Below are 14,960 nucleotides of genomic sequence, written 5' to 3'. Positions count from 1 at the left end.
CTTTGACTTCAAAGTCCGTCTTGAAAATCTCCGTGGGAGGCACCATTTTCTTCAAATAGGATAAGCTATAACTAATTACAACTATTTGATGGTTCGCAGACCATATTTGAATTGAAAAATAACTTTGGTACTTTAGACCAATTACATTCAAATTAATGGTACGCAGACCATATTTTCTATCCTATTTGGGCCATACTAGTCACTTCATAACCTGCAAAACAGTACATATACAATATATACCATTCACCCATTCATTATCATGAATGGCCCACATAGCTGGTTAGTAAAACACATTATGCATCACGTAAACATTTGCAGCAATTAATCAAGGGCACCAATAATCTACCAATTATTCAGTCCTTATTAATTCTAATCGAGTTGTTTTAACCTTAAGGATTTGTAGACCTAATCAAGAGTTTATGACTAAAAAGCGCTCCCGCTTAAACCAATAAATTCATATGCTTTACTAATTTTAAACATAAAATTGTATTTCTAGTCTAACCGGAAACATACAAATTTAATTAAAATTTAAAGCTCATATAAATTTACAATTGAATCCAAAATTTAATTTAATTTCAGTCGCATTTAAATTAATTCATGATTTTAATTTTAGTAAAATAATTAGAATAAATTCCATTTATTATAATTATAATATTCAAAATTAAAATCCAAGAAATTAATTCAAATTATTAATTTTAAAATTAATTAAAATTACGTGAACTGAAATTTTCAAATTAAACATTCAAAACGATCTAATCGTAACGCAAACACCCTACGCGTTGCACGCCCATGGGCCGTACGCACACAGCCATTGCTGGCCATGTGCGCGCAGCCCATGCGCTCGTCGCATAGCTGCTGCTTTCTCATCGCAAGCCTCCGCACAGCGCCCCATCGCACGCGAGCTATCGCTCGCAGTGCGCGCGCGAGATCGATCGCTGGGCGCGCTGGCTCGCTCGCTGTGCGCGCGAGCCATCGCTCGCTGGGGCGCGACATCGCTCGCTGGGCGAGCGACATCGCGCGCTGCGCGCGCGAGCCATCGCTCGCTGGCGCGAGCCATCGCTCGCTGGTGCGCGACATCGCTCGCTGGGCGAGCGACATCGCGCGCTGTGCGCGCGAGCAGTGCTGGGCGCAGCGCTCGTGGCACGCGAGCTTGCGCTCGCTGCGCGCGAGGCTGCGCGCACTTGTGCGAGGCAGCGCGCGTTGTGGCGCAGCTCGCTTGCTGCCCACACGCGACTGCCTTGGCTCGCCCTTCGCCCATGCCCATTCGTTCATTGCTCGTGGCACACGACACAAGGCAGGGCTGCTGCCTTGTGCTCGTGCACTACGCCCTTGCTCATTGCATTCGTGCCGCACGGGCGACGAGCTCCCTTGCTCGTCGTCGCATGCCCGCATTATACAACACCCCTTAAGGGTAACACGAAGCGTCCATTGCTTCGTGCGTGCAAGTTATTTGAACGAATCGCATAAAAATTTAAAATTTATATTTAAAATTAATGACAAATTAATAAATATTATTAATTTCATAATTTTAGGGCGAAAAATCGAAAATTTATTATCCAATTGATTTCCGATTGATATGGATTCAAGTCTAGGTCATAAAAATTTAAAATTTATCGTAAATTTACAATTTTTATGGTGGTTTTTAATCATAGGTTTCTAATTAAATTACAATTAATTATGAAAATCAAATTAATTCTAAATTATTCTAATTTTCAACAAATTAATCATAATTACAAATTAGATTGCATAATTAACAAGACTAGGCATTCAAACTTGTTAAACATATGCAGTAGGTCAATCAAAAATTCAAGATTTATCAACAGGAATCGCAAATATTTAATTTAACATCTTAAATTTACGAAATTTTGCATTCGAAAAACTAAAACCTTCGAAAAGTCATAGTTAGGCTTCGAATTTGAGAATTCTGGGTTCGGCAGAAAAAGACTATTTTTGTCAAAATTTTAGAATGCCTTTTACATGCGGAATTGACACAAAAATCACTCAATTCGGATGAGTAATGAAGAAACTGCCGAAAAACTGCGTACATATAATTAAATAAACGCAATTTGCAATTAATTAACAATTACGAAAATTAATCACCCCTTTTAATTCTTGCAAATTTGTAATATTTAACCATGTTCATGCAATTTAGATTATGAAAATAATAAGGGGCTCGTGATACCACTGTTAGGTTATGATTCATATGACATTACATAGATCATGCGGAAACAACCATTAACCCAGGACAACATATTATTTACACATAATCATATAGCATAATTTAGATGCATACTCTTTGTTGCGTGCCCTCCCTAGCTGCGCCCGAACCGAACAAGAACAAGTCTTTTAGGACTCCAAGTGTCGTCCCTCCGTAGATAGTCCACAGCACGTCCGGATCCGCCTTAAGATTGACCAACTAGAATCGCCCTTAAGGTACTAGAAAATTTCGGCACTTTTGAGCAAGATGTGTGTTTTAATTTTCTCTCAAAAAACTCACTTTTGAATACTTTGAAACTTGTGTATAAATTATGACCCCTAGGCCTTTATTTATAGAGTTATGGAAAAGGAATCGTAATCCTAGTAGGATGCGAATTAAATGAAATTAGAATCCTACATGAATTCTATTTAATTAATTTATCCAATTAGGAATAGACATTTAATCATACACTGACTCTTGCAGATTCAGGAATCACGCATGAGCACAAACTCACACACACACGGCAGCCACAAGGACTGCCCATGCGTGCGAGCTGCAGCCCACGCAGCAAGGCCCACGCAGCCGTGGCCCTTGGCGCGCGCTGGGCCTGCCTTGCGGTAGGCCTGGCCGCTGCCTTGGCTGGGCTTGTGGCGCGCATGCTTGCTGGGCGATGGCCCCGGCTTCGTGCTGGGCCTTCGTCCGGCAAGCCTCGTCCGATGCTAATTCGTACGATACGCTTCCGATTAAATTTCCATTTCCGGAATCTATTTCCGATACGAACAATATTTAATATTTCCGATTCCGGAATTAATTTCCGTTTCGAACAAATATTTAATATTTCCGTTTCCGGAATTATTTTCCGATTCCGGCAATATTTCCGATTCTGACAATATTTCCGTTTCCGGCAATATTTCCGATTCTGGTAATATTTCCATTTCCAATAATATTTTCCGATACGTACCATGTTTCCGTTTCCGGCAACATCTACGACTTGGATAATATTCATATTTCCGATACGATCCATATTTCCATTTCTGGCAATATCATCGTTTCCGGAGTATTCATTTCTTGCCTGTGACGATCTTAGCTCCCACTGAAACCAAGATCCGTCGGTTCCGAATATTCATAGATGGAGTATTTAATGCCATTAAATACTTGATCCGTTTACGTACTATTTGTGTGACCCTACGGGTTCAGTCAAGAGTAAGCTGTGGATTAATATCATTAATTCCACTTGAACTGAAGCGGCCTCTAGCTAGGCATTCAGCTCACTTGATCTCACTGAATTATTAACTTGTTAATTAATACTGAACCGCATTTATTAGACTTAACATAGAATGCATACTTGGACCAAGGGCATTATTTCCTTCACTCTTATCTTAGATAGGATATGATGTTGTTGTGTAACAAGACCTCTTGGAGAGTTAGACTTTGAGCATGGTCGTGCTCTGAATGTTAAGGCTTAACCTTCTGTAAAAGTTTGAACAATTGAACTCAGTAATTCGAGAAACACTTCCGGACCTAATAAGGATGTCTTGGATCTTACCTTATGTTCAACAAGTAACACTAAGAGACAAAGGAATGCGAATGCACACTTGTCTAAAGGGCAAGTGGGAGACTGAAGGAAATTCGTCCTTCACCCAAGGTGCATTAGTCTAATACTAAGGTTTAGATTAATTACGAATAATTAATGCAGTAAGATCAAGTGATCAGATCAGCTAACTGGAGCAATGAGTTCTAATCCTTATTAGGCTCATAGCTTACTCTTGACTGAACCTACAAGGTCACACCAATGACATAAAACAGATCGCCGGATTAAATGAATCGAAATTCATTTAATGGCTATATAGGAATTTAGTTTGGAAAACATAAACATACGATAAGACGTTGGATCGGAATCGTATATCCTATTGCATATATTTCGTAGGCTGGAACCGGACGAATAATCATATCGTACGACATTTGATCGTCAGTACTATATGATAAATGTTAGTCGTAAGGCATTAGACGGAAGACGAAAAGGGAACGAGCAAGTTGTTAGCCCACGAGCCCAAGCGAGCAAGCGCTGTGCCCATAGGGGCAGTAACAAAATAGCAGCGAAAACACAACAACGCGCATGCCATTGTCCTTGCGGTTGTGTGTGTGTGTGCGGGTTGTGCGACAAGCAAGGCAAGAAGCAGCAACAACCACATCGCTGCATGGCGCGGCCCAAGGCCCAACGCGCATACGCGTTGTGGGTTGTGCTCTTGTTGGTCGGCCATTGCCTTTGTGCTTTGGTTGGTTAGCTTATATCTCTCCTTAGGGTTATTCTAATAACCTATGCACTATGTATTCCATACTACATTCAATACATCAATCTAACCCTAGAGACACAAGAATTCTAATTCTCTGTGTGCCTCTAAGATTGATAATTTTCAAAAGCCAAATACCTTGTGGAAGTTCTAAGACAACATACTCAAGACAGATCTGAACGTGTCAGTGGACGATTGTAGAGGAACTACAAGTGGATTTCTCGTTCGTGAGACAAGTGGGAGTACACGCATCAAATGTATGTATTCGCTTTATCAATACTTTTTGAATGAGATTCTAGACTGGGGATGTTTTCCGCTTTCCGCTTTGTTAATTATATTAGCATTAAATTCCAACACTTTTATAATAATGGATAATTTTTTAGGGACGACCTAAAAAAAAATTTGAGCAAATAGAAAGGGACAGAGGGAGTACGTAGTAACCTTCCCAACATAATAAACGAAAAAATAATTATTTAAATGTTTGTACTTCGCATACATAAACAATTAAAAAAACACTAATATTTGTATTTTCCCTTAAAAACTAGTTTTCATAAAAAAAAAAAAATTGTAAAAATGTTTTCGGTTAAAACAGAAGAAACCCGAAGGAGGCGTAGCGACATACTGTTATGTATGTCAATTACATAATAGATGCAGAAAGACAAATAGGGATAAAGGCGATAGGAAAAGGACAAGAAGTAAATGACAAAAAAACAATTAAAAATAAATAAAAAGAGAGTGAAGGAGGAAAAAAGTATAGAGAGAAGGAGAAAAAAAAAGTAGAGAGAGACGGAGAAAAAAGTAGAAAGAGAATGGGATAACAGTAGAGAGGAAATACCATTTTCTTTAAAAATACTCCATCCGTATTTTTTAAAAAGAGATACACTTTGACCGACACATAGTATAAGTATGAAACCACAAAAAAAGAGAAATGTTAATATAATTGGAAGTGAGAACCAAAACATGTCAAAAGAAAAAAAAAAGTGTATCTCTTTCTAAAATACGACCTTTTAAAAAAGTCGACCTTTTAAAAAAGTGTATGTCTTTTTAAAATACAACCGTTTAATGACTTTACATCACATATAGCCGCCTCCACATCCTCATGGCGTAGAGGTCCACTAATTACCACAGTAATCACACGCACTGCGAAACACCAGATAATCCCTCAGATAAAATTAAAATTACAATAAAAGAAAATTTGTGGAGGAAAGTCCCAAATCCCATGTACCAATAACTAATCTAATCTCCAGTTCTTTCCCCTTTCCCCTTTCCCCTTTCCCCAGCGTCTCGCCTTTCTCTCTCTTCCCCCTTCTTTTTTGTTATCTCATTTCTCTCTCCTCCCCTCCCCTCCTAAAACACAAAATGGCCGCCGAGTCTCCTTCACCGCCGTTGTCACCACCATCGGCGGCGGCGGCGCAGTATTGGTGCTACCACTGTGACAAGCGCGTTGCCGTCGAGACTCAACCGGGTCAAACTGATGACGTCATCTGCAACGAGTGTAAGTTCGGGTTTGTTGAGTCGATCCCCGCCGTATCTCCAACTTCTACCGCCGCCATTCTCTCTCCTCCCTCTGAGCATATTGGAATATCCGACGAGCCTACCCTCGGAAGCCAGTTCCTTCAAGTTCTCCGCCTCCTTGCTCAGGTAGCGCGTGAAGATGATGCTCCTCCACCTCCACCCCCGCCGCCACCACCTAGACCTCTCAACTCCGCCGATCCTTCGCCGGCGGACGAATCCGACTTCCTCCGCATTGAAATCGACGGCTGGGATGAAGATGAAGAAGGAAATAACCACAATATCCACCGCGAAGATGAGGATGACGAAGAGGAAGACGAAGACGATGACGATGTGAGGAGTGTTGAGATTGAAGGACAGTCTGATGATGATGAAGAGGAGAGAGAAGAGGATATTCGGCGGCGGCGGCGAGATGTCCTTCGTCTGCGCCTCCGCGACTTCGCTAACCGTGCTCGAAGTGAAGGAAGAAACAGGATCTTGGATTGGGCTGAGATACTCATGGGATTAGAGGACAATTCAATTGAATTTCGTTTCGAATTGCCGGAGACTACAGATCGGTATATCGGAAACCCTGGAGATTATGTTGATGCGGCGGAGTACGAGGCATTGTTGCAGAATTTGGCGGATGCAGAGGGGAGGAGAGGAGCGCCGCCAGCTTCAAAATTGGCAGTGGAGAGTTTGAAAGTAGTGGAGATCAAGTCAGTGGATGAGAGTTATGTGTGTGCAATATGCAAAGATGGAGTTAATGTTGGGGAGGCGGTGAAGGAAATGCCTTGTGGACATGGCTATCACGGCGATTGCATTGTGCCATGGCTTGCTGCCAGGAATTCGTGTCCGGTGTGTCGTTTTGAGTTGCCAACGGATGATGCTGAGTATGAGGAGGATAAGAAGAAGAGGTTTCCTGGTAGTTCATCAGGGTCTGCTGGTGGGAATTCAGTTTGAAATGAACGGAAGAAGAGAAAAAGAAAGAGGTGAGCTTATTGATTAATTAGCTCTCTCCATTTCACGAAATTGTAGAATTTCTTGGTTTTGTTTTTCTTTGCATTTTAGTTTGTTGGCTTTGTTGTTGTCATTGTATGAAGACATTTTGTGCTTTGATTCAAAATGTTTGTCAATGTAAATATGTTCATTTATGTTTCTTTTATGTTAGTGCTGTCTTCCTTGTCTGATGATATACCTAGTAGAATTTTCTATAATAGTGAATAAAGAAAGTAAATTTTCTCACCATTTTTCTAGTGATTTATGATGGGTCAAAATTTCTTACATCCACATTAAGCGAAGTTGGAAATTCATTATAGTTGGTTGTGTAGCGTCATTTGTATTCGTTGTTCATTAAACACTGATAATGTAATCAATTGATTTCCTGGTTTTCATACATTTTGTCGTGCTAGTTTATTGATTAATGTGAGATTAAAGTACATTATGCTTTCGAATACTCGGGTTATAGTCTGATTTGGGACATTGGTTGCATTTTTTGTTACCTCAAAAGTGAAACCTTAACTTGTTAAATAGACCTACTAAAGCTACGAGTAAGAACTGTGAACTATTATTAGCACATCTGCTCGTTCAACAACGTGTTAGATAGATCTATTTCTTGAATTTATTATTGCTTGTTGGGACTTATTACAGTAAGCTTTAACCATTTCGGGGGTGAAAAAGAGGGTTGTAGTTCTGTATAAACAATAGTTTCGCAAGCTGGAGTGTTTCTATCAATCTGTTGAGACATTTTATATCATGTTAAGCAAATAACAGTATTTGCTGAGTTTTGCGACGTAGCTCTAAATTTTCAACAGATTCAGGTGAAGTACTATTGATATGTTGTGATGAGCCTTTTCACATGGTTAGGTGAATATAGACATGTACTTGCCAAGGAAAGATTGGCTGGTTAGCAGGCTGGGCCATGCTAGGTGGTTTTGCACAGAAAAATTAGGCGTTTTCACTTATGATGGTTTTGGGAACAAAATTGGACCTAGTCAATAGAGTTGCCTGCTGGCCACTTAGGTGTTTATGTAGGAGGATTTTCCAACGAGGACTGTGAAAATGTTACCTTTGAATGTTTAAACATGAGATGGTTGTAATCAGGGTTGACCTGTTTCAATTTTTTTCTTCTTCTAATTGTAGCATTATCCTGTCAGCATGCTGCTATTACGGGGAATAGGGGTTGATTGCCGTGATTTCTTTTTCTTCAAGAGAGGGTTATTTCTCTGGTGCGTGTGTGGGGGCCTGGGGGAGAGGGGGCGATCTGGGTACTCTATACAGGACTGCCGTTAAGTCATTAACTATCCTGTATGTATCTCACTGAGGTAGCGACTCTCAGCAGATATAGATGTTCGCGATCTTTACTTCCAAACAAAGACTATATATTGGTTGTGTCAACTTCTGCTTTATATTGCAGTCTTGAATCTTGCAGAATAAGAAGTTTGCTACTTGGCTTCATTATATTGAAATTGCTTGAAATGGCTGGATTTCTGAAACAACTTAACTCTGAGTTTTTATGTGGTGTGTTTCATTACTGTGTCTACATGTCTGTTGTGAGCTGAGGCATTGATGCCTTCCATATTATTGTGATTGCATAACTTCATTGCAAGTGGTGGGTCATCAGTTGAAAATTTTGAAATTGTGGAAGATCGTTAACCTAATTAGTTGGCATTGTATACAGATCATGTTTGTCAGAATATTCATACGCCGAGGCTTGAATTTTCCTCTTTACTTTTTAATAAAACTTCCGGTATATATTTACCTAATACTGATTATGTTGACATCTTATGATTTCAATGGGATTTGCAACTATGGGTTCCAGGATTTAGATTTTAGAATCACCATATTCATGAAAAATGATTTTTCTCGAGTGAATTGTGGCTACAGTTATTGCGAGTTAACTAAAAAACTTGATCTGTCGACACAATACACACATAGCAGCTGTGTGAGCATTATATGCATTGCTCTGTAGCCTAAGGTCTATGAGTTGAGTACTCTGTTTATGGGATGGGCTTATTCGCTACAATATTGTTAATAATCCATACTTTATTTAACTATTTAATTTTTGAGTCAGAAATGCAATCAGCTGCGCAGCCTCTGGGATTTGGTTGTCCTTTTATTTCATAGATTCATGCAGGATTCTGTAGACTTAGGAGGGCTCAATAATTTTTTCTATGGGTATTTTGGTAGGGGAGACTCTTACACTCTTAATGCATGGTATTTTTCTTTCCCACTTTTGGTAGGGGAAACATTCTTTGTGATTTCATTACGTAAGCAGAAAAAGCTTAAACGGGTTCTCTGTTTCTACAATTATTTCCAATATATATGTTCTTGTATTAGTTGTGGTACTCGTGAATTTCTGTATTTCTGAAGTGGGTAATGCCAATTGCCATCATGTATTTCCAGTCCTGTTTTTTATTCTGGTTGTAAAACTGTTGAAATTTGATCATATATTCAGCAGTTTATCCAAAGATCCATTTAATCGATGATGTCAATCAACAACAGCATATGATGATACTGAGGTGAGCCGCAAACACCAATTGAAGCCACCTTTCCTTTTTGGGTTTCTTCTAAATAGGTCCGAAGGTTATGGCAAGGTATGCCCCTCTGTTTGATTGATAATGAATAAAGCAACTGAAGAATCTCATTTGGTCATTATGTTCTCCTGTATAATTGTGTTGTAACAGGCTTGAAGCATTTCTTTTGTTTCTTCCCTCTTCCCTTCCCCTCCTCCCTCAGTTTGGAGCATCAGAATTTTAGTCTTGGATGGGGTACCATGTTGAGGTTCTTTTGAGCCCTTGTATATTTTTAGAATCTAAATCTACTCCGTATTACTTTGGCAAGTTCATAAATGTTGCGTCTCTGATGGCTGATGCACAGAAGCATTGGTATTTTGGTATAGGAGTTGTCTCGGAAGTTGAGGAGTGTCATGTACTTGTTATATGAGTTATGACACTTCGAATTGCAATAGCTTCCCCGTGGGTTAGGTTCAGAGAATTTGCTGTTTTGCACTCTGCATCACCTGGAAATTTTCATTCAGTTTTGCACTGCTGATTTTTACCAGCGTTCATTGTCTTGAATAATGCGTTTCACAGAAATATTCGCGCTGATGTAAGTTCTCTAGGAAAGCAGCTTTCGAGTTTTTGAGGAAATATAGACATCGTTTTAATCAAGGCTCGTATTTTTCAAAAAATTGAGTCAGGTCTCGTATTTTACAATCTGTAATAGGGTTCGTTTGGTAAACGTAGGAAGTAAAAATTCCCATGCAATTGTATGTGAATTTTCTAAAGTCGGTTGATTAGCAATGATAGAAGGAACTTTTCATGGGAATTTCTACTTAACTGGGGTATTTTCCAATATAAAATAGCACGTTGAGACTATTCTATCAAACTAGGCACACACAAATCGGATATGAAACCAATAGCTTGAAAGGGGAACGACCCGATATACACAAATTGGAATTAATGCCAAAACTTAGACGCCCATGACGAGATAACTACATTGAACTACTAGAAAATTAACAAAATTATAATATTGAAACCCCAATAGTTTGAGATGCAGATCAAACGTCTGTAAGCAACATTTGTACAATAGTCATTTCTGTGTCTTTTCCGATAAAGATAGCACATTCGAGACTATCATGTCAAACGCAGACCAAATACACAGAAAAATAAAAATCAGTCCCGCTCAAACCAGACGACTAGCCTCATGTTTGTTGCCCAGAAATGAGTTCTAACTTCAACTAGGCTGGCTTTTTAAAATAGTCGAAAATGGTTGATGCTCTTTGGCACAAGGACCAGTATGCTTATTGCACCAAGGAGAAGTTACTGCAATGTTGCAACACAGAATTATCAATCATCAAACAAGTCAGAACATCACCTTATTAATTCAACATTTATTTGGTGATACTGTGAATCTGTGATACGCATTAACATAGACACATAGTCTTCGATTTTTATGACGTTAACGTTTATTTAACACGTTTAAGCTAGCCATTAGCCATAGTTATCTTCTTCTCACAACTAACTAAACCTATTTCTTAACGGCTGGAATGTTCAAGTATGAAAAATAAACACCCAAGTCCTAGGTTACTTCAACTTAACCTATTTCTTAATGTTAATATGAAAACATTATGTACTCAATTATTACAATAATGATTCCTTCAATATAGAATACGACTTAGGTTAACAATTGCTAATTTGCTATAGGAATCTTGTTGGAAAAACCGTCATTTCTTTATTTTGTTTTCTAGTACACTAATGCTTTCGAATTCCGTAAGAAATGTAGGGAAAATGCTAGGAATACACTTGGTGTGCAAAGGTAACTTGCACACCACCAATTACACAATGCCACCTCACAAATCCCACTAAAAAAAGAGAGGGAAAAGCTTTCTGAAATGTTTTTTTTGGGCGGCAAATATTTTCAGATATTTGCGCCTTGCTGTTCACTTGAGCAGGAATTAATTGCACCAAAATACTCATTTTCATCTTTGCGCCAAATACTTCTTCACCTCAAATTTTTATCTTTCACCTCCACTTATAATAAGAGAACTGCAAAGAGACATTTTTTCTGGTTTATATTGCTAAATCTACTGCAAAGTATGTGATTTATTTTTCCCACCCTATGAATTTCTATTTCTATTTCTCATTCTCCCATTTTCGAATGCCATAACTATCTAAATGAGTTATATTTTTTTTTCCGAAGCATTTAAAAGTCAGCCATTAAAAGAACTTCCATGGATTCAGTGATGCATATAACCTGTTTGATGAAATTACTAAGAGAGTTTCAATCATATTTATTATAGTGTTTCAGTTGCGATGTACTGGAAATGATGAATTAGAAGTGACAAAAGCTTGACCTATCGCAATGGCTGGAAAAGATAGTTAATATTGCAATGACTGTAACTAATGTCCGTCTTTCTACGAAACTGGAGATGATGAATTGGAAGTGACAATGTTGAAGCTTTTGTATAGCAATAAACCTGTTTGATTAAGTTATGTTTTTTGATTCTAGAAATTGTATAGACGATACTCCTAAATGTGTTTTGGTTGTAGATATTGTATAAAAAAAAATACTCTTTAGAATAATATAAAACAATTGAATAGGGCAAAAATATATTCTTTTTCAACAACCATGTAGGTTCGAACACGGGTTTAGCTAAGGGTAATCAAGTAACCAATTTAACGGGGGCATCAACACATCATAGTGTGCTACCTAAAATTTTATATAAGATACGATAGCTAATGAAGTTAATAAATAGTATGTATTCCGATGTCATTATACATGTAATGATCCCACAAATTAAAACACAATCTCCTCAAATGCAAAATTTATTAATAACAAGATATATCACAATTAAAACACTCCGTCAAAAAATAAACTCGTATTTGTTGAACTTATCCTTCAAAAAATAAAAATAAAAAAAAATTATCCGAATTACCCTTTGTGCATCAGGAATCAACTTGGGTTCATAATTCGAAGTGGTGAAGACTCTCGTGATGAAGTTAATTCATAATTCTAACATATCATCAAGCCTCGAAATCGAGAAGCGATACTCAATGGTAATATTATTCACAACCCTACTATCAACACACATTCGCCACGTTCAGTCCTTCTTAGGTACAAGAAAAACGGGTACAACACATGGACTCAAGCTTTCACGAACATAACCCCGACTCACAAGTTCATCAATTTTCTTATGTAATTCCTTGGTTTCCTCTGGATTACAGCGATAGGCAGCCTTATAATGCAGTGAGGCTCCTAGAACAAGATCAATTTGATGTTCAATACCGCGAATAGGAGGCAAACCTGGTGGTAAGTCATCGGGAAACACATATTTGTACTCAAACAGTAACTCGTTAATGGGGATGTCCTCCCTCGAAGTCTGGTCCTTTGTTGAATCTTCTTTGGCTACGAGAAAATACACTTCTTCTCCGTGATCAAGGTTCTGCTCAATCTCCCGTTCGCTAGCTAACATGGTAAGATTCGGTCTCTTTTTCTCTTTAGTACTCATGGATCGAACCGCCTGTGAAGAGATTGGTTTCAACATGATTTTCTTGCCCTTGTCCCTCAACTCATATTCATTGCTTCTTCCCTTGTGTACGACATCCCTATCGAATTTCCAAGAAAGCCCTAACAATATATGACAAGCATCCATGGGAATAACGTCACACAAAATTTCATCCACATAAGAACTCATAGTTAGTCCAACCCTCACCTGTTTCGACACCTTCACACTATTGCCATCATCGAGTCAATGGAGTGCGTATGGCTTAGGATGAACCGCAGTGACTAAACCAAGTTTCGACACCATCTCATTGGAAGCAACATTAGTGCAACTCCCTCCAACAATAATCACTGTACACTACACCATTTATCCTTGACTTGACATTTAGTATGAAATAATTGGTCTCGCTGGTCCGAATCAGTGGATACGATCTGGTTCTGTAGAGTTCTAAGAACTAGGGTCGTATTATACAATGGAGCCTAAAACCCTTCCACCATCATTTTTTCCCTCATCAAACACAAAGATGTCACCCAACCTTCTCTCTTCCTTAAACAACTCCTCACGGTACTCAATGGCTTCCCTCAAGGTTACTACTCGCTTATTTGGACACGTATTTTGATAATGCCCAAACCCTGGACACTTATCGAACCCTGGACAGACTCGTTTCCTCAGTCGAACTAATTTTGGGGCAGCCGTGGGATTACTAGAGCCTACGGGGTAGGGGATGCGGTTAATTTTGAGGTAGACTCGGTTTTAGACAAGGTTAGGCCTTACCATAATCCGAACTCGGCCCTCCCCCATATTTGGTTTTTCTTGGGTCTCTAGTTTCAAACACAGCCCACAAAGTGTATCAAAGTCAAAATAAGGATATAGTTCAACCGTATTAGCAATATTGAAGTTCAGAACACGTAGAAATTGTGACATTTTCTGTTCCTCTATTTCATCCATTTCACCCATCAAAGACAACTTTTCAAACTCATCAATATACTGGCCCACTCTCAATTTCCCTTGCCTCAACTCAACAATTTTACGATAAGTATTTATCCTATGAGTTGTTGGCATTTACCTTTTCTGAGCTTACTTTTCAAGGACTCCCAAGACGCAATTTTCTCTTTTTCGGCACGAGTTTGTTTGGCCTTCAGTCCTTCAAACCATAATGAGGCTACTCGTCCTAGTTTCAGTATCTCCTATCTACATCGCTTCTCATCCTCAAGGTTTTTGAAATCAAACATTCGATCGATCTTGCGTTCCCACTCCAAATAAACCTCTGGATCTGTCCCACCAACAAACTCATGAAGTTCTGTTATTTTAAATTCATCCACAACCCGTGGTGGTTCACCACTTCTTGGCGGCCTACAAGGTCCTCCCTCTTGGACGTTCCTCAAGGACTCACGGAGGTTCTGTAGAAAATCAAGATCGTCAAAATCCATCTTTGCCCGTTAAGATCACGAGTCGAAGCTCTGCTAACACACATGATACAAATTGACAGCGGAAATACGAACACAGATAGTAGATTGGCAAGCTAGACCTGTAGGTCGACAATCACGACTGTAAGCCAAGACCTATTGACTCACAATCAAGGCTACGGTTAGGAATCGCGTCCTGAACAATGATAAGACTGAATTATATGCAACAATTCAAAGCAATGCTGAAAACAAGTGTTTGTTTGTGAATGATTGATTGACTATTTCTCAAGATAAAAATGGATATAAATAACCCAAGTAAAAAGACATAACTGGCGTTACAACTAGCTAAAAAGACCCCGCTTAATGAAATAAAGTAAGCCCAAGCAATCATCCATAACTGGCGTTACAAACAGCTCAAAAGACTCCTCTTGCTGAAAGAAAGTAAAAGCTATAAAAGGAATGAAACTAAATGTGGTATTAAATATCTTGTCCCCATATTAACTTGAATTAAACAAAAGAAATAAACTTGCAGCCTTGATCAATTGTAACGTGCAACCTTGATTAAACGA

General features: G+C 38.9%; 2 protein-coding genes across 3 annotated transcripts; one reads left to right on the top strand and one right to left on the bottom strand.

Annotated features, from left to right (window-relative positions):
* The first annotated feature begins 5,705 nt into the window (after positions 1-5,705).
* On the top strand, positions 5,706-9,830 carry LOC110775786 (E3 ubiquitin-protein ligase CIP8). Of its 2 annotated transcripts, none has more exons than XM_021980381.2 (2): positions 5,706-6,971; positions 9,437-9,830. In XM_021980381.2, exon 1 carries the CDS (start codon positions 5,848-5,850, stop codon positions 6,940-6,942), a length of 1,095 nt encoding a protein of 364 aa, XP_021836073.1. In that variant the 5' UTR covers positions 5,706-5,847; the 3' UTR covers positions 6,943-6,971; positions 9,437-9,830. The 2 variants fall into 2 exon arrangements, with proteins under 2 accessions (XP_021836073.1, XP_021836074.1); XM_021980382.2 differs by having other exon boundaries at positions 5,719-6,971; positions 9,440-9,830.
* A 2,753-nt stretch (positions 9,831-12,583) lies between these two features.
* Positions 12,584-13,177, bottom strand: LOC130463269 (uncharacterized). The gene is made up of 2 exons (XM_056832352.1): positions 12,787-13,177; positions 12,584-12,738 (listed from the first exon to the last, which is right to left on the bottom strand). The coding sequence occupies exons 1-2, from the start codon at positions 13,175-13,177 to the stop codon at positions 12,584-12,586; spliced, it is 546 nt and encodes a 181-aa protein (XP_056688330.1).
* Positions 13,178-14,960: the final 1,783 nt, after the last annotated feature.

This window comes from Spinacia oleracea, chromosome 6 (assembly GCF_020520425.1).
Source record: "Spinacia oleracea cultivar Varoflay chromosome 6, BTI_SOV_V1, whole genome shotgun sequence".
Taxonomy (NCBI): Eukaryota; Viridiplantae; Streptophyta; class Magnoliopsida; order Caryophyllales; family Amaranthaceae; genus Spinacia; species Spinacia oleracea.
This window is presented reverse-complemented; position numbering and strand designations above follow the sequence as displayed.

What these genes read in the sequence shown, in the direction of transcription:
- LOC110775786 (XM_021980381.2), top strand. Translation starts at nt 5,848, where the DNA reads ATGGCCGCCGAGTCTCCTTCACCGCCGTTGTCACCACCATCGGCGGCG.
- LOC130463269 (XM_056832352.1), bottom strand. Translation starts at nt 13,177, where the DNA reads ATGAGTTCTTATGTGGATGAAATTTTGTGTGACGTTATTCCCATGGAT. An exon ending in TCCCGATGACTTACCACCAG is followed by an intron (nt 12,739 to 12,786) that starts GTTTGCCTCCTA and finishes ATCTTGTTCTAG; the next exon opens with GAGCCTCACTGCATTATAAG.